Genomic DNA, 23753 nt, shown 5'->3' on the forward strand with positions numbered 1-23753 from the left:
CAAGTCTCGTTAGTCGAACCAGACACATAAAATGAGACGGATGAAATATTTTATTATCCATTCAACATCTAACAATTGTAGTTTTTAGATGATATATTTTTTGTTTTTTATGTGAAGAGAGATAGTGAGTTTGACTTAAAAAATAAAAAAAAAAAGCAGCAGAAAAAAAAAAAAAACACAAAAACTTATCATTAATTATTGGGTGAGTTAATACCTTTTTTTTTTTTTCTTAAATAATGATCAAATAGATCATCCAAGTATATATTAAAGTGTAATTAATTCACCGAACTTAAAAAAAAAAAAAAAATCTTCCATTAAACCTTTAAACTTGTTAAAATAGTACAATTAACTTATTTGACATATAATAGTATGTTAAGATTTTATATAAGATAAGATGCCACATCAATTAATATTTTAAAGTAAATTAATTATATTATAAAAAAAATTTTAAAAAATAAAAACAACGCCAGGGGCAAGCTTGCCTAGCCTACCGCAATGGCTTCTCCATGAACGGATAAACTTCGTTCATGGACTATAAGGCACCAAGCTTCTCCGTCTGAATTTGAAATTTGGAAGCTCAACGGAGAAGCCATGACTTCTCTTCTCTGTTTAAATATAACAGACAAATTCGACTACTTTCCGTTATCGGTGACTACGAACAGGGAATCTGGCGGCATCGAAGACGAATTCGGCACTTTTCGTTTAAGTTTTTTTTTTTTTTTTTTTAAAAAATTATTTAAATGAAATGTCATGTAAGCAAAAGTAATTGGTTACTTTTTGGTAACTTGTTAAAAAATAGTAATTGCACATTTTTAACAATTTTTAAAGTTTAGTTAAAAAAAAATTAGTTTAAGAGGTTAATGATTTATAGTTGAATGGTGTATTTGACTATTTTTTTTTTTTTGCTAGCTAGGGTTCATTGTTCAACACTTCAATTTTAAACCGCCGGTCCGCTGCTGCCCCAATCGGCAATCGTCCACGACTGCCACGCCGAAGCTGACTGCGCCGGACGCCGGTCACTCGGTGCCCCACTGCCAGGACTTGAACTGGCGATTTTGCTTCCTCCACTCATCTTCAGCTCCCTACATAGCCGTTAACATCTTTTATTCCGGATTCTAACCAAAAGGTCTCCACATCAATGCGCCTACGGTGGATCTGAAAAGAACAGCCTTCGTATGTGTAAGACCGGTGAGTTGTATGTCTATTTTTAAAGAAAATGACTGTGTTATCACTTGTATATACATTATAATGTTTAGGGTTTATTAGCTGTAATACCATATTCTGATATAACCTGCACATGAATCTGTATAACTACTGTCTTTTTTGTAGAATTTTTAAATAAAAATTAATTTTACAGCCTTAGATGCTTCTTATTACAGGCTGAAAACTTGACTTTGTCATTGTTTGGCTATTATCTTCGTGCAACCCACCACAGCACCGCTCTCCGGCTACAAGTCCTCTCGTACTCATCACTTACTAGCCATGCTCTTTAATTATGCTAATAATAGTTTCGCCTCTGCTGGCAGTAGAATTCCTACAGCCCCTCAATCATCATGGTCTGGTCCTCCTGGTGTTGATATTGGACCGGCTGTTGCTGACCCATTTCTTTCCGGGTTGAAGCGTCCCTCGTCTGAAGGTTAGGTTCTTTCTCCCTTTCCCTTCGTTGTGTTCATTTCTTAGGCTCTCTAGTTGTGCTTTGTCATGTGATGAAATGACCTATCTAATTATGAACAAGTGGTAGTGCATTCTAGAGACTGGTTCTTAGGGAGATAATTACTTTCTGAGGCAATGTGACTTTCCATTTTCTGTTCAGTTATTCTTGCTGTAATATTTAAAATTCTTGGAACTTGTCATTATCCGCAATTATGACGATTTTGTGGTTCAAGGTGCATTGCTGTTGGGTTGTCTAAGCCTTTATTAATTTCCTTGTAATTGGAATCTGTCTAGTTGCATGTAGTAGTCTATAAACTGCCTAACGTTAGTCTTCTTTTAGCAAGCTGATTGCACTCCAGCTAGAATGTGCTAGCACATTAACTTCCTACACAATGTACATTTAGTAAATGAATGTGGAGCCAATATAGGCATAATTTTGCTGTTCCTTTTCCTTTTCCCCTCTTTATTCTTTCTTTCTTTATAAAAGGAATAAGAGATGCCAAATTATTCAGTTTTGGGAGGAAAGCAGAGGTTTGGGATAATTCACCTGGAAGAGAAGATTTCAAAAAAATCATTTCCTTTTTATTTGAGTAGTGATCCCAGGTCATACCACCAGCAGCCTAAATGGAAATATCTTCATAACAAACCTTTTATTGGTTAAAGGAGACTAATATTAGTTAATGTAATTTTCTGTCAGATGCCTAAATCATTTGCTGATTTTCTTTAGCATGAATGACTAGCCAATGTCAAATTGTCAATTGCATTATGATTCCAACTGTCAACAACTCAACATAACATAATAAAGTGGAATAGGCTATAGCTTTTAGCATTTCATTATTATGAATATTTCAAACTCATTGGGTACAGTCACTTCTTAGATCCATGAAATCTTCTGTTGGTTGTTTGGTGAGCATCTTGTTTGGATACTGATTTTAAACCATTAATTTAAGACTGCCCTTTTCTTTTCAACACTTTTTTTTTTTTTTTTAACCACAACCAATTAAGATACTCTGTAGTGTAAGTTCCTAGTCATCTTGCTATATACAGTCAAATGCCACCTCTTTTATATCTGCTTATATATATATATATATATATATATATATATATATATATATATATATATATATATATATATATATATATATATATATATATATATATATAATATTGTAAGAAGATAGGGGCTAAAACTTCTTATCTTTGTCTTGTAAATATAGTAATTCTTTCATACAAACATATATGTATGTATTTATGTATATATTAAAAAAACTAAACCGCCTTGTGCTCAAAGTATCTATCAAACTTCATATACAGTTTTCTATGTTTGAAAAATATTTGCAGTTTCCATTGTTACCTATATAAACATATGATGTATTAAGGTATAGTACTCATTTCAGTTATTTGAGTTCATTATAGCTTGTCTTGCTACTCCTTATGTATATGTAAGGTCATATGTCTAATAACATACACATTTTATGTGGTTTGTTGTTTATATGTTTATATTATATGTCATAGCCCTATATCATCAGACAGTTTTGGGTGGTCATAGTACAGTTGGGCAAACTGAATCTTGGTTTTCAAGCAATCCTTTAGCCAAGCGTCCTAGATTTGAGACTGCATGCAATTTGCCCATCTATCCCCAGAGGCCTGGAGAGAAGGACTGTGCCCATTACATGCTCACAAGAATCTGTAAGTTTGGAGATAGCTGCAAGTTTGACCATCCTATTTGGGTTCCAGAGGGTGGAATCCCAGATTGGAAAGAGGTGATCATTTTTGCTATTAGCATTCTATGAAAACATATAATGTTATCAAAGCATTTGTGACACGTTGCCTCAATTTTTTCTTCTATTTCTACGGGTATCTATTTATTAAATTTTAATATTCTTTTACACCCTGTACATGCTATAATATTGCTAACTACCTAATACCTATATGCATTAAATTGATCTTTTTAAATCATCCAAAATATTTTACCTTATAAATAATTTTCTAAAGTCAAAGGCAGAAAATACTATGCTATAAATAATCAATGTAAATCCTTGCTCCTCCGATGTATCCCTACCCTAAGAGCAAAAAAGGGAACATCCTAAGAAAGAAACCAAAATAGTATGCAAGTTTAGTCAATAGGGAATTACAAGAAGTTGGGTTTACCTGGAAAAATGGAATTGGGATCAAAACCATCATATACATTATGTTCCACCTTTACTTGGGCATTTACTTCGGGTAATTCAACCGCAGAACATGGTAAATTAATGGCAGTCTCTACTTAAGTTAAAATTATAATTTTTAAGATAATGTATTAATAGGTAAAGTAGCAACATTTAATGAAATAGGAAAACTCCTTTCATTAGACTGCCTTCTTTAGCAAATTGGATATCTTAGTTGCTTTCACTGGACTGGTAAAAGGTAAAAGGTGTTGATTTGGCATGGTTATGGTCTTGAACTTTATTGCTTGAGCATCAGTGTGCTGGAAAAACAATATACTAAAGCAAACTTAGATCTTAGTTCATCACCAAGAAGTCCCATTATCTTCCAAAGATGTGTTAAACAGATTAATCTCTCCTTCGCCACAAACGTGTACTTTATTTTGGGATGACTGTAATTGAATAAAAGTTGGGCACTTTGTTTAAAAGTAAAAGTTATTTTTTTCCTCCTAACAAGAAAATTATCTTACAATTTTGTCAATTTGGAAGTTGCAATCATTATTGCGTGGACCATGGTCCACACAGCTGTGTGCCGACCACGATCCAAAAACACATAATAATAATGGGCAAGGTCGGGGGTGGTGGAGGCCTGTGATTCTTATGTAACATGAAGTAAAAACTAAGAAAACTAAGAAAAATTAGTGGTCTATTTGAGCTGTCTGCAAATAGAAAAATTAGTGGTCTACTTTGGGGACTCTTGGACCGTCCTCCAAAGGTAAAGGACGTCGGAACAGGCAGTGGCAGAGAAGAGTGAAAGCAAAAGGTAATACACAATTTTATTACGTGCATGCAAAAGGACGTAATTTATACACATTTCACTCTTACCGTCTGCAAAAGGTAAGAGCGTTCCTCCAGATCCTGCAGCAAAGGATGGATTAATGTGTTATGAGTATGGAATTCACAATTTTATTAATGAGAACAAGTCCAGCCGGAACGCACAAATGAGGGAAAGCTAAAAGAAAGTCCTAATTTATGTTTTATTGCATAAAACGGACTTTCTTCTTTCTCCACTCTTTGGAATCTACACAATAACACAATATTGTCTCTCTTCTCTCATTTGCACATTAAAGTCACCTGCCCTAATTAACCCCAATATAATTAATGACGACCTGATAAATTTTAAATAACTCTTAACATTATATAATATATCTAAAAGCATAATAAGTCTCAATCTAGGTTATATCCTTGATTTATGTCCATTTTTTATGTTTTTTATACATTATACTATAAGAGTTGTACTATACAATTTTTTGGACAAATCCCTACCATTATAACTTCTGCTATCTTTTCCATTATTATTACCAGTGCTCAAATAGACCACTAATTTTTCTTAGTTTTCTTAGTTTTTACTTTATGTTACATAAGAATCACAGCCTTCCTAGCCGACCCTTCTTTCTTCTTGGCCGACTAACCGTTCTTTTTTCTTTTTCGTTCTAAACTTCTGATTTCATTATCTTTCTTTAGTGGCTCACTGGCTTGTTATACTTCACTACTTCACTTTGTTTAGGCTGTTTACTTTGTTTATGAAAGGTTATGGCTGATATTCCTGATAATGAAAATAATTATGATCCATCAAAGGATCATAGAAAGAAAGCTAAATCCAAAGACCTAGGGGTGGGGGGGAGTATGGATTTTGGCTTGATTTAAGCAAAAAAGATGTGAATGCTAATTATGAACTGATATGTGATATTTTAATATATATATATATATATATATATATATATATATATATATATATATATATATATATATATATATATATAGGGGCAGTATCAAAAAATGAGAACACGGTCCTCGTGTAAAAATTGAGGATTGATCTCAACCGTCTATTAGGGTTCATAAATGGTTGAGGGTTTTAGTAACAAAAAGAGGTCAATTTTATAATTATTGAAAATTGTTAAGAGTAGGGTTCATTTTTATAATTATTGAAAATGTAAAAGTTTAATAATAGTAAGATTTATATATATATATATATATATATATATATATATATATATATATATATATATATATTAGTAATAATCTAATGAGACCACATCTTAAATGCACACAATTTACTACATGAATGCACACAGGCTAGATTGTGTGCATTTTGCCCACAATTTAGAGAGCATTTTTTACATCAAATTGATGTAATGGTCAATATATGTAATAGCTGAGGAGATAAAAATAATTTGTATTGAGTAATGAGTTGACCCTAGCAACTGGAGTGAATGTTTCCTAATAATCTAACCCTAGCCCTTTGGCCATGAGTATGCATTGTGTAGCTCAATACTTCCATCTACCTTGCATTTCAGAGTAAGGATCTGCTTGCACCTTACTTCTGTTCTTACTTTTAGTAAGTCAACAATATCTTGCATTATATTTTCTTCAAGAGAATTCATCTTGTGTGAGTGCTTCATCCCAATGTAAATCACCTTGTGCTTAGAGATACCAGTTTTTTTGATGTGAAAGGTATATTGCAATGAGATGATTATTGCATGATCTTACTCCCTTTTATTTTTATTTTTATAGGAAGATCTACAGCAGAGATCAAATTTAGAGGTTTAAATGTTTAATTGAAGATGTAGAATCAAGTCAAGTTTAGAATTAACCTGAGTTTCTTGAAGACCTTCCCTTAGATTCTGATACTTGCTAATTGTTGCCTTGTTGGAGGGGTAGATGGATCAATACGTTTCTTCTGAGGCGTTTTTCTAATAGACTAGTATGTACATGAGAATTTCAAGTTTCTTTTGTAGTAAATCTGCCCTTGTCTTAGATTTAATGATGTTCTACCTAGCCCTGTTGTCCAGTTATCATTTTATTAATCAATTCCCAAGTCTAGTTTATCAAAGTAATTAGGAGATGAGATCAATAAAGGAAGTGGTGTAGACAGATGCCAACAAATTTCTTCCCCACGATTCTCCCTTGAAGATGATTCTTGGTGAAAAAAAGCATGTGCTTACTTGAAAGATACATCTATTTTATTTTAGTTTTTTTTCTGAATTTCTTTTTTGACACTTGTATCTCCTTATATGAAAGGGGTATAAGTGCAAGTGGGGGAGTAGTTGTGGATGTTGAGGGGTGTGTAGGTGGGATTTCACAGAGAACTGTTCTGAAATCTATGTCTCACATTCCTGTCAGAGTTTCAGTTATCACTTCCCCTCTTTCATTTAAAATTCGTATTAGAAGACAATCTTTTAAATGATTGTTTTATGATGTTTATGTGTATGTTTTGAAGATTTTTGCTTGTCTACTAATTTATTCTTTTATTTCAATCATACCTTTCTCTTTGTCAAGTGCAGGTAGCCATTACAAGTGAATCTCTTCCAGAGAGACCAGGAGAGCCAGATTGTCCGGTAAGCAAACAACCTTAAAGGATGATTGTACTTGTGATTTTTTTTTTGACAATTCAAATAACTATATGCCTTTTTGTACCTAATTGCCTTGTACATTGTTTCAGTATTATCTAAAGACTCAAAAGTGCAAGTATGGCATTAGGTGCAAATTTAACCACCCAAAAGATAAGGTAATTACTTTGATTGGGTTATATGGATAGTTTTTTTGTTTCCATCAATTATGGTGACTAGATTTATTTCAATAACTGATTATTTGTTGAGTGACTCTTGCTTTAGGATGCCTTTGAAAATACTGATGTTCTTGTCTTACCTGAAAGGCCTTCGGAACCTCTATGTGCGGTATGATATTGCTTATTCAAGATTAATTGTTTAATATAATTATATGAAGAATATGTTATATATGTACACACAAGCTACATATGTTATAACTGGTTCATCATTAGTTCGTTTTGGTATGTATTTATCAGTTTTACATGAAGACGGGAAAATGTAAATTTGGTGCTACCTGCAAATTTCACCATCCAAAAGATATACAAATACAGGCTTCTGCACAAGAAAATGGCAGCACATCACTGACTGGATTAGTTGATAATGGTGAAATGATTGGTGATGTGAAGCAAACTGTCAGCCCAGCTATGCTGCATAATTCCAAGGGTCTCCCTATCAGACTGGTAATACATAGGTTTTCTCCTTCACTTTCTCCCAACCCCCTTCCCCCATCCCTTTCACTCTTCTGTCTTCTAGTTATTTATATGTAGTGACTAGTGGTGGACTACTGGACTCCATATTCATACTTTAAAAACTAGTTTGGCTTTTACTACACTAAACTTCTTGGTTAGTAACACTTTACCTCCATATATATAACACTTTAGCCCTCTAACATTAATATAATTATTGAATGTATAATTGTTCCTGTTATGCCTTGTACTTGGTTTTGGTTGTACCTAATTCTTTTTTTGTTTCAATCACAAGTTACAAAGGTATTTATTGTTGTGCGCATGGTGTTAGTTTAGAAAATTGGCATTGCCATGATTCCAGATAAACCCTAAAGCACAAAGTAGTCATTCAATAATTAATCTATGCTTTTCAATAATTAATCTATGCTAAGTGTATATTGTTTGGGTTTATATTGGAAAAGTTCAGCCTTTAACATTGCAAAGTGTAATTTCCCTTGATCATAATTTGGCTCATCCAAAATTTGTTGAAGATTTATCTAGATCTATATGTTGATGTAGTACTAGAACATTAACATCTTTATATCCTATGTCAGGAGTTCTCTTTTATTCAACTTCCAATTAATAGATTTTTTTCCTGAGTTTCTATAGTTCAAAACGCAGATTTATTATTTTTCTAATATACATCAGAATGTACAACTTTGTCCTGTTTATTTATTTCTTTTGTATACATACAACAGGGTGAAGTTGATTGCCCTTTCTACTTAAAAACTGGAAGGTAGGTCCATTTGTTTGTGGTCAAGTGTGAATCTTTTCTTTTTGTTCTTTCCAGTTCTTCATCTTTTGGGATTACATACTAAATGTGATTATACACTTTTTTTTTTTTTTTTTTTTTTTTTTTTTTTTTTTTTTTTTTTTTTTTTTTTTTTTTTTTTTGCATGAAACAGCTGCAAGTATGGAGCCACTTGCCGCTACAATCATCCAGACAGATATAGTGAGTTGATCTTTTTGAATTTGCATGTGTTTTCAAGAGTGCATGACTTTTTGAGGTGCTTTTATTATATATTCTTTTCACCCTTCAATTTTATATTCTTTCTTCATTATTGCTTCTTTTTTATATTATTATCCCATTGCTAGTTTGTTTTATACTATTGCAATTTTTGTTTTAAATTGAAGAAGTTTGAAGGGTTTTCAAATTTCAACACTCAATTTCTTATTCCTTTTATTTATTTATTTATTTATTATTATTCTGTTTTAGTTTCCTGTGTGTAAACTCTTAAACTTGTCTCCAAATTGCCTGAATTTCAACCTTTTGTTTATCACCCATGTTCTCCATCATTGGTTTACATCTTTTTTTTTTTCTCTTACAAAGAGAGAATGCTGAAGACTCAACTTCACAAGACTGAAGGAATGAAGCAATAGATGCATTCTATCCTGAAGATAGATTATCCTTATATTATCATATGGTTAATAATTTAGGGCTGTGTAACTCCCAAGTCCCAACACACTTGGAATCTGAAATAATGAATTATGATTCTCTGGGAAGCTACATTAGTCTAGTTTCCAATGTGGCCAACCATGCAAGAATCAGAGATTTCTGAATAAAGTTATGATGAAAATACTAAACACTGCCAAGAGAAGGTGGAAATCCTTTGGTCTTTTTGATTTGTCACATCACTTGCACTCTTGTGTTGCTCAAGTGCTCAACTGATATGATCACGAGTTATACTACTCCTGGTTATGGGCCTATGAGAGACTGAATTTGAACGAATGGTTCTATTCTTCCGAATTGTGAATGAGGGGAAGCAGAACGTGAGACGAGAGAGAGTTGGTAAAAGAGATTATATTTCAATTCCAATTTACCTCTCACTGCAAAGCATGCTGCTACTTAAAGGTTTACAAAAGAGCTAAAATAGGAAATAACAATATTATGCTAGGAATAGAATGAATCCTAAATATCTTATTTGCTGAAAGTAAGAAATCTCAATCTTGGTAATTGATCTTCTGTATCATATGTTGATCTTATGCTTCCTTCGTACTATTTTCCCATGAATGCATCATCAACTCATGAAACCCCCACCACACACACAGAATCCTTTAGCACACACCATTTCTCTAAGTTTGTCCCCATTGCTATTAAGATGTTTATGTTCTAAAATAATGTTTACTTTTCTAACTTGAACACCCTAACTTTTTATTTTTACCAATTCACCCTTTGTTCCTTTTAACTTTTCTAGTTGGGTCCCAATCACATCTTTTTACAAGGGCAAATTTGGGAAGGATATCACATCTACAAAATGGGATGGAAGTAGTAAAAGACATGTTCACGAAAGCAAAAAATATGTACAAAATAAATTTCATCATGAACTAATTTATTTCCTTTCTTGAGTTTCACCAGATGACTTGGTGACTAAATTGTACTTCTTCTTCTCACCTTTCATAAAAAATAAGAATGTCAATTAATAAGGAGAAATGAGATAGAACCCAAAGAATTTTACTTTTTTTCTTTCTTTATAGTTTATGGCTGATTTACTTATTTGTTTGTTTGTTTATTTATTCTTTACAGCAATTAATCCACCTACTGCTGCTATAGGACATGCATTTGTAACATCTCCTGCAGCCCATCTTAATGTTGGGGTTGTTAATCCAACTGCCTCACTTTTTCAAACATTTGATGCTAGAATGGCACAAACAATGGTAAACTTGCATCCTTTATTCCTTGGCTATGCAAGAAATTTCTTGACAGATATAGTATGCTGGTGTGAAAATATGGTTTTAATTTGTGCACTTGCATTTGATGATGGCTTTTTGGTTTGTGTAGATCTTCGATACTGTAGAGTGATTTTTATTTTTCATATGGAGTACTTGATGAATTATGGTAGTTCTAGGATGGTTGTTCCACAAAGAGCATGAAACTTAGCTGGAGTCCATGGCTGTGATCTTGATCAGAGCTGTAACCAATTAATTGACCCTTTGAGCCTCACTGAATAAGTAACTATCTGCTAGCCTTACTGAAGTTTTACTCTTGTTCTCAATAGGTCTAAAGAATGATGTGTTTGTAGAACTGTAGGAGCTGAAACCATTAATTATCTTCCCACCAAACCCTTGTAAAACACACAATTATATGAGAAACATTTATCATTGGAATTATATCTGTTACCTATTGTAATAAGAATAATGAAATATTATCCTTGTTTATTTTGGAGCTTCTGATGAAATTTGGTAGTAATTTTTGTTTGACAGTTGATGCAATTGTTTATTTGTTTACTGCAGTTTGGATTTGCCACAACTATCTACCCACAACGGCCTGGACAGGTTGAATGTGATGTATGTATCTACTGAGCTTTATTATCCAATTTGAGGTTACAGGCACTTGAAAACTAAATTCAGTCTAGATATACCTCATCTTTCTTTTGGAATCCAATTTATGAAGAATAGGTTCTATATTTTCTCTTTTTTGAAAACAAATGGGTTTTATATTTTCAATTTGACAGATTGATGTGGTTTTCCTATTTCCCTTTCTATTCACTTTTTGATGTACTATTCGAAGAATTTAAAAATTGGCTATATTAGCTGGTACTGTCTTTCACCATGTCTTGCTTTTCTGTATCATGACACCTTGCAGTTCTACATGAAAACTGGGGAGTGCAAATTTGGAGAGAGATGCAGGTTTCACCACCCTCTTGATCGTTCATCACCGGTTACATCCTCAATGGAAGGCCAGCAGCAAAATGTTAAGCTCAGTCTTGCAGGGCTACCTAGACGGGAGGTGCGCCAAAGATTTTGCCATTAATTCACAAAACATGGCTGTTTAGCTGCTTCTGCTTTTAGACTTTATGCAAGCATGAATGAAGGATGGAAGTGGATTTGATCTTTGCTATATTACTGTTTATTTCCACAAGTCATGATGTTTCTTCTATGGGGACAACACACCCAAACCATCTTTATTTTGAAAGCTTAAAAAAAAAAAAAAAACATGAGATGGGCTTATGATGTGGCATGCCCTTCTTTGTCTTACAAGTTTTTTGACTTGCATTGTGTTGATGATATTGGCAGGGTGCTATACATTGTCCATATTATATGAAAACTGGAACATGCAAGTATGGAGCAACATGCAAATTTGATCATCCGCCACCAGGGGAGGTAATGGGTTGAAGAGGAAGGATATGCGAAGAAATTAACAACTTTTTGTTCTGTTCAGCAGCAGAGCAGAGGATTTGGTCTGCTACCTCTTCTAAGTTGAAAGAACTAATTGTTTCAGATTTGTTTGATGGGTTATGATATTTTATTCTCAAGTTGGATTGCCCATGTTGTAACTGGTGGAGATTAGTATAGCTTATTATACAGTGGACGGAGCTCTATAATGATTGGCTTGTCTATGTTAGGTTACATTGGTGTGTAAAAATACAAATTATTAGTTATGCTCAAACTACATGTTACGTGATTCTGTCGCTCTAGTGAATTGTAAAATTACTAAAATCAATTATTTTTGCTGCACTCAATTCATTGTGTTTGACGTTAATGACGTGCTTGACATCATAATCGTGTCGTGTGTGCTAATTTCTATTTCAGAAAACTCTTCAACAATTATATTAGTGAAAAAGTAATTATACCTTGAGTTTAAAAAAGTTTCAATTACATAGTTGCTACATCATTGATATATATATATATATATATATATATATATATATATATATATATATATATATATGGAGTTGAGTTCAGGTGCGGTTGTGTCTTCTCATGCGATTAGTGGGCCCAGTTATATCAATATGTACTACGTACCAACAATGTTTGGAAATAACAACAAAAAAATACACAAATTAGGTATGCATCTCAAAAAATATACTATTAGGTATCAATAAAATCTTCACACGTTCGAAAATGGGGAGTTATGGTGTATTTTTTTTGGGTGTGTTGTGCGTTTTTTTGGGTGTATTTTATGCATTTCATCGTTGTGCATTTTTCTAACACTATTGGTGCCTTTTGTTAACACTATTGGTGCATATTTCAAGCGGTTGCACTGACCGCACGGGAAGGCGCAGCCGCATTTGAATAGAAGTCTATATATAACGATAATTTTGTGTAAGTTCAAATTTTTTATTTTGTTTGGTGCATTATTTTTTCTTCGTTGGGTGTATCACTTTCCAAATTAAGGTGCATGAATTTAACTCTTAAAGTGCACAATTTTTTTTCTTGATGAATAACGACTTCTAGATTCTAGGTGCATCATTTTCCAGCTTAAGGAGCATGAACTTAACTCTTAAGGTGCACAACTTTTTTTGACGACTTCCAGACTCTAGATGCATAAGTGTAAAGCTTAAGGTGCATCACTTTCCAACTTAAGGTGTATGAATTTAACTCTTTAGGGGACGTTTGGTTCAGGTTATATAAGATAACAAAAGTTATATTTGCTTGGGAATATGAGATTCCCATGTTTGGTTCAAGTTATGCAATTTCTCCCGAAAATGTAACATAAACATAATGTTTTTAGCTATTGTAAGGGAATGTGAGATACCCTCCCATTTCTTTGTTCAAACTCTTAATTAATTAATTTTAAATCATTTACTTCTATATTTTACCATTGTTTTATTTATTTATTTTAATTTTAAATTTATTAAAATACATAACAATAGGTTAATAATATTCAAGTAAACCAAGTGGCTTGTAGTCCACTGGTATTAGGTTGCTCTCTTAGGTGAGAGGTGTAAGGTTCGAACTTCAATTGAGGTAATAGTGTGTCCATGTAAGGTATCCCCCTTCCTAATAATAATAATAAAAAAAATAATATTCAAGTAAAATAATCTTCATACAATTAAAAAAAAAAAAAAAAAAAAACTCTTTAACCAAACAGATTTATATTACATACCTCAATTTTAAACCAAACATAGGAATCCAACATATCTAGAAATCTAGCATTCCTTGAGGTAAAGCTTAATATAATTTCTTTTAGTTCACCGTTAACTTACCCATTGATTTCAATAAGAAAAGTCTTAGGTTTGAACCACATTCCAATCAAAGTTAGCATAATTAGTACTCTATTTTACTCTTATTAAATTAAAATAATAATTTAGTGCTACAAAAAAATACATATGCATTTCTTTAATTTAGAATTATGTATCTACAATGTCTTTATTCAAAAAAATTATTCATTATCAATAAATTAAATAAGAGAAATATTTTCATTAGTTATATTGTCTTTATTTTTCTCCAATATAAAAATTCTTTACATTCAAATTTATCAATTGATTATATTCGCTACATTGTCCCTACAATGTCTTTATTAAAAAAAATATTCATTATCAATAAATTAATTAATAAAAAAAATTTATTAGTTATATTGTCTTTATTTTTCCCCAATGTAAAAATTCTTTATATTCAAATTCATCAATTGATTATATTCACTACATAAGTCTATTATCTTTTTTGTGCACTATTTTTTAATTAAATATCAAAGTTATAATACAAAATACTGCTATATATTTATTTACCAAGTATTTTATTAATACCATGAAAAAATTAAAAACATATAATTAATAAAGTCAATCATATTAACTACTTGAGGGATTTGTTGATAGAGAGAATTCAAATCACACAACAAATTGAAGTGATAATTACCTCGCAATGTCCTTGTTTGACAATCAGCAGTTAGCGGTTAGCATTAGCGGATTTGACCAGCGAATTATATCAACGGTTGGTAAAAAAATATTTAAAAAAATTAGCTGTTTAGATTAACATGTAAAATGATCTAAGGGTATAATAATAATAATAATAATAATAATAATAATAATAATAATAATAATAATAATAATAATAATAATAATAATAATAATAATAATAATAATAATAATTGTTTTTAAAAAATAAAAAATAAATAAAAAATATAATTAAGCCAATCATATTAACTACTTGGGGGATTTATTGGCAAAAAGAGTATTCAAATCACATAACAAATTGAAGTGGGAAACTACCACGCAATGTCTTTGTTTGACATTCAACCGTTAGCTCTTCAATATTAGTATATATTTAATATTTTATGCCCTAATTTTTATTTGCTCTCCCTTATGCCCCGTATTTACTTTCAACCATACCTATACAATTATCTTATTGACAATTTTAATCAATTTTGACTATATTATCTTGTATTTGTAAACTTAGAATTACCTATTTAAATATGCAAATTCAACATTCAATTATCTATGCATGAACAATTTTAATATAATCTTACACTGATATACTTTAAAGTACTTATTTAAAAAAAAAAAATGGACATTATCCCAATCGTGCAATGCGCGTAAAAAACTAGTACGATAAATAAATAGTGACCTAAATTGGTTACCTTAGAGTTCAATTGAAGGGTGTGATCGAAACTTTTTCCACTTATGGAGCTTAAGTCCACTATTCTATCAACTTAGCAAACTTAGACCATTTTTCAAACATTTATTATATATCCAATTAATTTGGTTTTACAATCATTAATCATTAATTCTTGCCCACAACCTTTCTATTCATCCATATTTGTCATTGTGCTTTTTAGGACAATTTTATTATTATTATTATTATTTTTTATTTTTGTTTTTGTTTTGTTTTTTTTTTTTTTTGTTTTTTTTTAATAGCCAAAAACGAAACTAAATATTATTACTGTGAACTAGGTAAAAAAGAAGGAATACAATTAGGTGGGATGTGATGCCAAGTACGAGATCCAGTCTGAGAGCTAGTTTTCCTAGCTAACATGTGGACTATCTGGTTTAGTGACCTCCTAATGTAAAAACAACACTACTAAATCGAAATGGGACATGAGACTGATACATGAACGAATAATAAACGTGTGCGACTGATTGATGGTTTTACTTCTCAACTCATTGACCTTGCCTATTTGCCTATATGATTCAAGCCGGAGGCTTTAGACTCCACAAAATTTCAGCCATATAAGAGCTTTTTTGCACCCTAACGCTTCAGCCATAGTCGGGGACTGTGGACAGTTTAAGGGACCATTAACGGTTGCGATGAAGGAGCCTCCACTTGAGAGCAGGACAACACCAAATGAGACTTTGTATTCTTGTGGGAAAAGTGTTGCATTCTTGAAGACCATAGGAATTGCAATTCTATGGAGTTAGGTAGGAATGAAATTACAATTCTATTCTACCAAACACTCTTTCAGTGTGTTTGGTTCATGGAATAGGTCGAGAATGGAATACCATTGCCGGAAATAAACTTATTCTATTGTTTATCTTGTCCTTTTATTTCTTGGAATAGCATTCCCAAAAATGAGTTATTCCCTTTACAGGAAGAATAACCCTTCTTAGGATCCCCTGGTATTAGAGCATCATTATTAGTGGATAATATGGAAATATTAAAATAGTGATATGCTATGTGGTTGAGAGAGAATACAAGAGAGAGAAGAGAAGGGGTTATGCTGGAGGGCAGATGGGATCCACGCGTGAGGAAGAAAGAAACCCCATTAACAATAACTTTTTTTAATATAAATCTGTAATCTGTAATAATAATAATAATAATAATAATAATAATAATAATAATAATAATAATAATAATAATAATAATAATAATAATAATTATTATTATTATTATTATTATTATTATTATTATTATTATTTTGTATCTATTTCTTCAAATCCTATTCTATCTATTTCATGTCTATTCTATTCCCCATAAAATAACATTCTTATTCTCTTAAAATTCATTTTATGAACCAAACATGTTAATGAACATAACAAATTCTGTAAAAAGTTTGGAAATTATAGTAGCAGTCGAATGTAAAAACATACTAAAACCACTTATTAACACCCCCACACATTTTGTTTTGTAGTCTGTAGGGTAACTTTTTTGCCAATCTCCTATTTAATTGCCCTAAAATAGAAGAGAAGCTTTACCGGAACTATTTAAATTACAATCTTCTGAATCAGAAATTACAGGCATATCTTTTTTTTTTTTTTTTTTTTTTCTGGTCTTCAATACAAAAAAAAGGGGCAGGTGGTGGAGAGAAACCTCCGAGTAGCAAGTTATCGAACCTTTCTAGCTTTTAACTAAGTATTCACAGCAGTCAGCAAGCAGCATCACACAAGTTGGAAACTTCCTAGGATGAATCCAGTTCCTCCTAATTGCCTCTACATCATCATAAATAGGAATAGGAATAGGAATAGGAATTTAATGGCAAGTTGTTTATGTAAAGCATATATAGTCCTCCTCTACAAAAGAAAGATTGAATGACTAAATTATGACACTGCAGTCATTTGGATGCACAACATCCTTGCTACTTGGAAGAGTCTGTGAAACAATCTCAATGGAACCATTCCCATCTGCATCTGCATCTGCTATTCCATGCACAAGTTCATCATCTTCCTCCTCAGCTGCATGATGAAAACTTGAATCATTAATGTCGTCTCCTTCATTGCATATCTCCACATCATCAACCCCGTGACCACCACCACCCATTTCACCATCATCGCCTTCATTAGCTGTGATATACAAATGAGGGTCATCAACCTCACTGCCTGCAGGGTATAGGTGTGCATGATCAGCTTCGATGACTGTAGCTGAAAAATATGACTGTGGGTTCATTCCATCTGCTGCTGCTGCTGCTGCATAGTATTGCTCTACCTCCTCTCTTCGTTTACGCTTGGACATGCCTTTCCTTCTTATTCTCTCCTTTCCTCTTCCCCGTTTTCCAACTTCATTTGGCGAGTTGGCTACAATTACTAATGAACTTCCAACCTGGTCTCTCAAGCACTCATGAGCAGTATCCCGGATTCTTGTCACAACTTGAATCTGTTGGTCATCCATCCCATGAGTAGAAAGGGTGTCTGCCAGGTGGGCAATATCCCTTAGTGCAGCATTCTGTAATTATATGGAAAAAAGAATGCGTGCTGTGATTTTCTTTTATTTATTTATTTTTACTTCACATAATAAAAATTGAAGATGCAATAGTAGTATAGCATGAAGGTTTACCATTCTTTGAAACTCAGATGAGATGGGTATAGGCCTCCCTACCAACCTGCGTGTAATATTCCAATACCATTGCATATATGCACTTTCCTTTACATATTCCTCTGCCTCCACAACATGGACATGACGATTTGACCATTCATTAAGCTCTGATTCCATCTTTGCTGAGAGGTCTACCCCACCATCCACTCCACGACTCTTCCTTTCCCATCTTTGTACCTCTTGAGGGATTGTCTGGCTCATGCCAAACTGCCTTAGGACACGATCTGGAAGGTGCCTTTCTGCCTTATCAAAGCATATCAACATTGTCTTTGATCTTCCAAGAATGAGAGAATTCAAAATATTTTCTGGTACAACTGTGTGACTTATGTTTGAGTAAGGACACCAGTCAACCTGAATATAAGCATAGACAAGACCATAGTGAATTTTCAGCTCCCAAGGAAGAAAAATGGCAAGACCTTCAATGTACATTTAAGCATACATCAGATGGCTTTAGCAAGTCCAATGATTTCCGATAGAATGCTACATCACGGTTTGATGTTGGGCTGCTTTGTTTTCCTTTCCACCTAAGTACAAATGGAAAACATTCATGGATTGGGTCATGATTAAGCTTTGGCCGACCAACATTCAGGTGATAGTAACTCCAGCACTACAAACCCAGCCAGAAAAAGTTCACATAAATAGGTTAGATCAACTATATACAGCTTTTAACAAGTGATAAGAAGCCTTGAAACTTATCAATGCATTTCCACCAAAAATTAGACAACACAAAAGAAGACCAGAAAGAGAAGTCAGCCTCATATTACCTGTAGTAATGTCAAACAGCCACTAATTGTGCTCTGTGACCTAAGAGAGGCATTCCCAAGCGCTCTGTACAAGAAGGACAATGCTGCTGCACCCCAGGCATACTTTCCAGCCTCATCAAAATTTTCAAACAAGGGAAGGTACATGACAGGTACCTTATTTCCAGTGGTAGTTGAGAAAATTGTACTACCAACAAGATAAAGAAGGTAAGCACGCGTATGGTGCTCAATATCTTCTAGTGATGCATCTGCAGGGCAGAAAGAGAATGTCTCTTTCAACCAACTAAGCTTAACCATGCCGCCACTTGTGTAGCCAGAGTTGGGTGCTTTACCCAAATACTTGATGCACACTGCTTCACACGAAGTATAAGTCACACCTATAACAGGCTCACCATCAACTGGTAGCCCAAGCAAGTAAGCAACATCCTCAAGTGTCACTGTCATCTCCCCAACAGTGAGATGGAATGTGTTTGTTTCTCTCCTCCATCTCTCCACCAGAGCAGATATAAGTGGATTGTCCAAACTAATTGCTGGTATCAATCTTAAGTGGCCAAATCCAGCCTTTTTTACCAATTCTATCTGTTTTTCAGTGAGCATCCACCTGTCCAGCTTTGAAGTGTGTTCATGGCATCTAAGAGCACCACGCTCCTGTCAAAAGGTAGCTTAAATAATTGCATTCACAAGTTCCATAATATTTGCTTATTTATTAATTATTAATTGATCGTAATAAAACAAATACCTGCCCCTCCCAAACTGCACTTGATACATGCTTATCCTGGTCATACAATACTGAATCATTAATTGGTCCAGGATTGTTTACATAATGGTCCATTATTCTTGCAGCTGATTGGGTGTGTTTCAGGCACACAAAAAAATCCCCTGTCAAAGGAGGAATAAGAAGAAAAGAGTTAGCTAAAATGCATAAAGCAATATAAATCATTATCATTATAAGAAATAAATTTAAGCACACTGGTTCGTATCAAAACAACTTTCATCACTAGATATGGGCATATGGTTAAATTCATATTTCAAGCTGTACCAATTTAAGTATACCCACAAGCAATGAACAGACATAACCAAAATATTGAGAAACTAAAGTGAATTGAAAATATTTTTCAATGCAGAGTACCTAGAGTGAGTAAATAAACTTTTTAAATAAAACTAAATACATGGTAGATAATATTGACATCAAACTGTTTACACTTGCAATTCAATTCTCATTCTTTCTTTCCAATCTACAGCTTCCTATTCCAAAACCCTATCATTCTCAAATCAACTTTCTGTTTTGTTATTTTTTCTTCTTCATTTCTAAAGGTGCTTTAGCAGCCAAGGACATCTGACAAGAAAGGCTTAATGCATAATTCAATAGTTTGCTTAATGCACAATTCAATATGCAAAAGAAGACCACCTGAACTAAGTTAAGTTCCAAACCCAAAAAAAAAACAAAAAAACAAAAACAAAAACGGCATGCCATTCCATTTTGGATCAATTGCAATTTAGTATCTTTGAGGTATATCCTCAACTCAAAAGCACTGTTGGCAAGTGGCAACACAATCAGTTCATAGGATAACAAAATATAAGATCAATCTTGATTAAAAAAAAAAATTACTTTTATCAAAAAGATTGTTGAAAAAAAGTTATAATGTGTTTCGGTTGAATAAATAATGGAAGTTCTATTTGAAATTGAAAAATCATTTGAATATGTGACTATTAAAAAAATATACAAAAACTCTTTCCAAACTGTGTTTCCCAATTTTAAATTAAATTTTAATATAATATATTCAATTAGAAACAAGGATTTATAGAACTTCTTAGTGCTAAAATTCAAAAAACGCAACAATTTCATTTTCTCTATTCACCAATCTCTGTCAGCTTTCTTTTCAGTTAAATTCCAAATTAATAAAAAAAAAAATTGAATTATATGTTTGTTTAAAAAGTAAAATTAAATAAACCAAATTATAGCTTTTATAATGGAAAATGAGATACCTGGAATACAGCGCAACCGCCTCCTCCTCTTCCCCAAGCTAGAAGAAAAAAACAAAGCCAAATCTAACCCAACCTCGCTCCCCCAAGCCTTCCGGCGACAACACAGTCCAGAGAATTAAATCCGGCCACTCACTGTACGACTCTTTCCTCGCCAAACCACAAACCTCCGCTCTATACACAGCCACTACGACCTTCTCATCTCCCTCTATTAACAATTAACGAAAAGATTTTTTTTTTTTTTTTAATTTTGAATGAAATAAAAACTCAAAGAAAGCAACAATTTACCGGACCGGAGAATATAGTTGCATCTCCTTCACTCTTGTTGGTGAGCCTAATCAGGAGTGATGGATGAATTAGGGTTTGACCCTTTCGTTCTTTTCACAGCTACGGACGAAGTTGCAATAATACCCCATATGAGAACCAAATCCCACACACTCTGCGGGACTAATAAGTAATTTCCTCATAAATGCAAAAATAAAATAATTAAATAATACAAATCGTGTTTATGTATATGTGTATGATGAACATATATTATGAACATAAATTCTATACATTATGAAGTCAAATTATGCCTAGTTATTCGAGACAGGCTTACGTGTCATAAAATTCAAGCCTATCTCGTCTTTTTGGTTAGACGAGATAAGTTGAGCCCGTTTTGACGATACTTATCTTTATTTCGGAGGACGAAATTGAAAATAAAAAAAAAATGTTGAAATATAAATAAAAATTTTATACGAAAAATTAATTAAATTATAAAATTTAATAACCTTGTAATAAAATATATTAATTTATTATTTTTGCTTGTCTGAGCCTAATCATTAGTTTGGCAACCATTTCGACAACTGTTCTGGTAGACACGCTATACATTCATAATTTCTATACTATAGATTCATAATTTTTATATTGTCAATTCATAATTTTTATACTGTAGATTCATAAAATTTATAAATTATAATGTAGATTCATAATTTCTATATTGCACATTTATAATTTCTGACTGTAGATTCATAATTTCTATACTGCACATTCATAATTTCTATACTGTAGATTCATAATTCCTATACTGTAGATTCATAATTTTTATACTGTAAATTCATAAAATTTATAATGTAGATTCATAATTTCTATACTGCACGTTCATAATTTCTGTACTGTAGATTCATAATTTGATAACTATGTGTTCATAATTTGATAATTATACAGTTTAGAAATTATGAATCTACATTACAGAAATTATGAATCTACAGTACAGAAATTATGAATGTGTAGTATAAAAATTATGAATCTACATTATAAATTTTATGAATCTACAGTTTAGAAATTATAAATCTACAGTATAAAAATTATGAATGTATAATATAAAAATCATGAATGTACAGCGTGTACACCATGCACATGATGAACACAAGTCCATAGCATAATTTGCCTTGAAGAAGGCGATCAACAATCATTCAACAATTGCTTGTCTCAATATCTAGTTGTCGGGAACCCTAATTACTAATTATTACTGGTGGATGACCAATTATTGTATCCAAATTCCAATGTTTAATTGAAACTTTTTTTAGTTCAATAATCTAATTACACTATTTGCTATTAATTTGAGTGCTTATTTAACTATTTTCTCAATTATAATTTTTTTCCCAGCTAAATTACTTATTAATATTTCCTCAACGTAGCATAGTATTACGTAAAAAAATAATTTGATATAATTCACCAATCATGATTTATTATAGATATTGATATGTTAGTAAATTTTAAAGGCTTAATGGTTAAAACAAAATCAAACAATTCATATCTGGTAAAAATTACGGAGTATATTGAAATCTTTATAACATCAAAATTTAATACCAAATCTATAATTTATAACAACTAGTATTTTCACACGTGCGATGCACGGAATGGAATTGTTGTAATATATTAAGAATATTTAAATCAATATATAATTATTTAAGAGTTAATTTTACCAGAGGTCGTTTATCTTTCCTGATAATTCCAAATTTAATCCTAGACTATAGTTATTAATTATTACAATTTATTCTATGTTACAACTCTTACGTTAATATTCTTACTATTATTATTAACACTTAATTACTTTTAGATATTATTATTACCACTTATATTATTATTATTATTATTATTATTATTATTATTATTATTATTATTATTATTAGTTTCTTTTCAAGTACTGTTAGTATATAATGGTCGTGAGGCACAATAATAATATAACCATAATTAAATATTCTTGTATTGTATTCCGAAGTTAATGTCATTTTTGGTCCTAGACTTATTGAGGCATTGACACTTTTCATCCTCCATAATAAAAATTGCCACTTAATAGACACTGTTATTGGTCGTTGGACCGTTTTGATCCTCCGTCAATGAAGCCGTTTGTTGACCGTGAATTAGAAGGGCTTTTATGTCTTTTTATGTCTTATTCTTCTAATCTTGTTTAGACCAGTGCTGCTATGACTCCTGTGAGGCGAGATGGCGAGACTTGGCGGCTAAGTAGTAACCGTCGATAGTGAGTAGCAGCGAGGTTCTTCTCCGGCGAGTTGTGGGTACGGCGGCGAGCATACGAGGCAGTAACTCCTTCCGGCGACGGACCAGTAAGGCAGATCTGGCGGTGCAGCAACAGATCCGGCGAGGTTGGGGCCTTCACCGATGGTTTTTGGTTCCGGCGAAGCAGAGAGGGCAGCAGGTCGGCGAACCCTCCTATGTTAAATAGCAGTTGTAGTTGTAGATGGCGTGATGTATAATTTGCACCTGTAAGTCCTCCCTTCCATATTGACCACAAATATCCTTCCCATCTCTCTCTCTCTCTCTCTCTCTCTCTCTCTCTCTGACCACAACTACTTGGTGCACAACTTCAAAAACTCGGTTATTCTACCTGAAATTCATTGAAGTTTCAAGCTGAATCCGCCGCTCCCCAAAAATCGCATTGTCTGAGGTGTTGGAATGGCCGGTGTTGACTTCCTGGCTGCTGTAGCTTCATTCCCCAACCCGGATGATAAAATTCGGAGCATCAGCTTTGAGGTTCAAGGAGGTGGTAACACTGGCAATGCTTTGATAAAACCCGGATGATAAAATTCGTCTTGGTCTTAATCCAAGGATCATATCTAAGGTTGCTGATGA

At 32.7% G+C, this 23753-nt stretch overlaps 2 protein-coding genes across 8 annotated transcripts; one reads left to right on the plus strand and one right to left on the minus strand.

The window, feature by feature from the left end:
* The first annotated feature begins 917 nt into the window (after positions 1–917).
* LOC109153884 (zinc finger CCCH domain-containing protein 37-like) lies at positions 918–12363 on the plus strand. Of its 4 annotated transcripts, XM_019301776.1 has the most exons (14): positions 918–1188; positions 1380–1636; positions 3169–3416; positions 7142–7195; positions 7300–7365; positions 7472–7534; positions 7663–7866; positions 8610–8647; positions 8817–8863; positions 10436–10566; positions 11143–11196; positions 11495–11638; positions 11926–12020; positions 12109–12363. In XM_019301776.1, exons 2-14 carry the CDS (start codon positions 1483–1485, stop codon positions 12110–12112), a joined length of 1302 nt encoding a protein of 433 aa, XP_019157321.1. In that variant the 5' UTR covers positions 918–1188; positions 1380–1482; the 3' UTR covers positions 12113–12363. The 4 variants fall into 4 exon arrangements, with proteins under 4 accessions (XP_019157321.1, XP_019157320.1, XP_019157323.1 ...); XM_019301775.1 differs by having other exon boundaries at positions 11926–12363; XM_019301777.1 differs by having other exon boundaries at positions 928–1188; positions 1364–1636; positions 11926–12363.
* Positions 12364–16698: 4335 nt separating this feature from the next.
* Positions 16699–21029, minus strand: LOC109153883 (serine/threonine-protein phosphatase 7 long form homolog). 4 transcript variants are annotated; one of them, XR_002049625.1, is made up of 7 exons: positions 20622–21028; positions 19375–19514; positions 18639–19283; positions 18314–18481; positions 17836–18225; positions 16876–17724; positions 16699–16784 (listed from the first exon to the last, which is right to left on the minus strand). XR_002049625.1 is itself a non-coding variant. In XM_019301774.1 (7 exons), exons 3-7 carry the CDS (start codon positions 19465–19467, stop codon positions 17098–17100), a joined length of 1923 nt encoding a protein of 640 aa, XP_019157319.1. In that variant the 5' UTR covers positions 19468–19514; positions 20622–20812; positions 20907–21028; the 3' UTR covers positions 16699–17097. The 4 variants fall into 4 exon arrangements, 3 of the variants coding, with proteins under 3 accessions (XP_019157319.1, XP_019157318.1, XP_019157316.1); XM_019301774.1 differs by having other exon boundaries at positions 16699–17724; positions 20622–20812; positions 20907–21028; XM_019301773.1 differs by having other exon boundaries at positions 16699–17724; positions 20622–20826; positions 20907–21028.
* Positions 21030–23753: the final 2724 nt, after the last annotated feature.

The sequence above is a fragment of the Ipomoea nil genome, unplaced genomic scaffold (assembly GCF_001879475.1).
Source record: "Ipomoea nil cultivar Tokyo-kokei standard unplaced genomic scaffold, Asagao_1.1 scaffold2555, whole genome shotgun sequence".
Taxonomy (NCBI): domain Eukaryota; kingdom Viridiplantae; phylum Streptophyta; class Magnoliopsida; order Solanales; family Convolvulaceae; genus Ipomoea; species Ipomoea nil.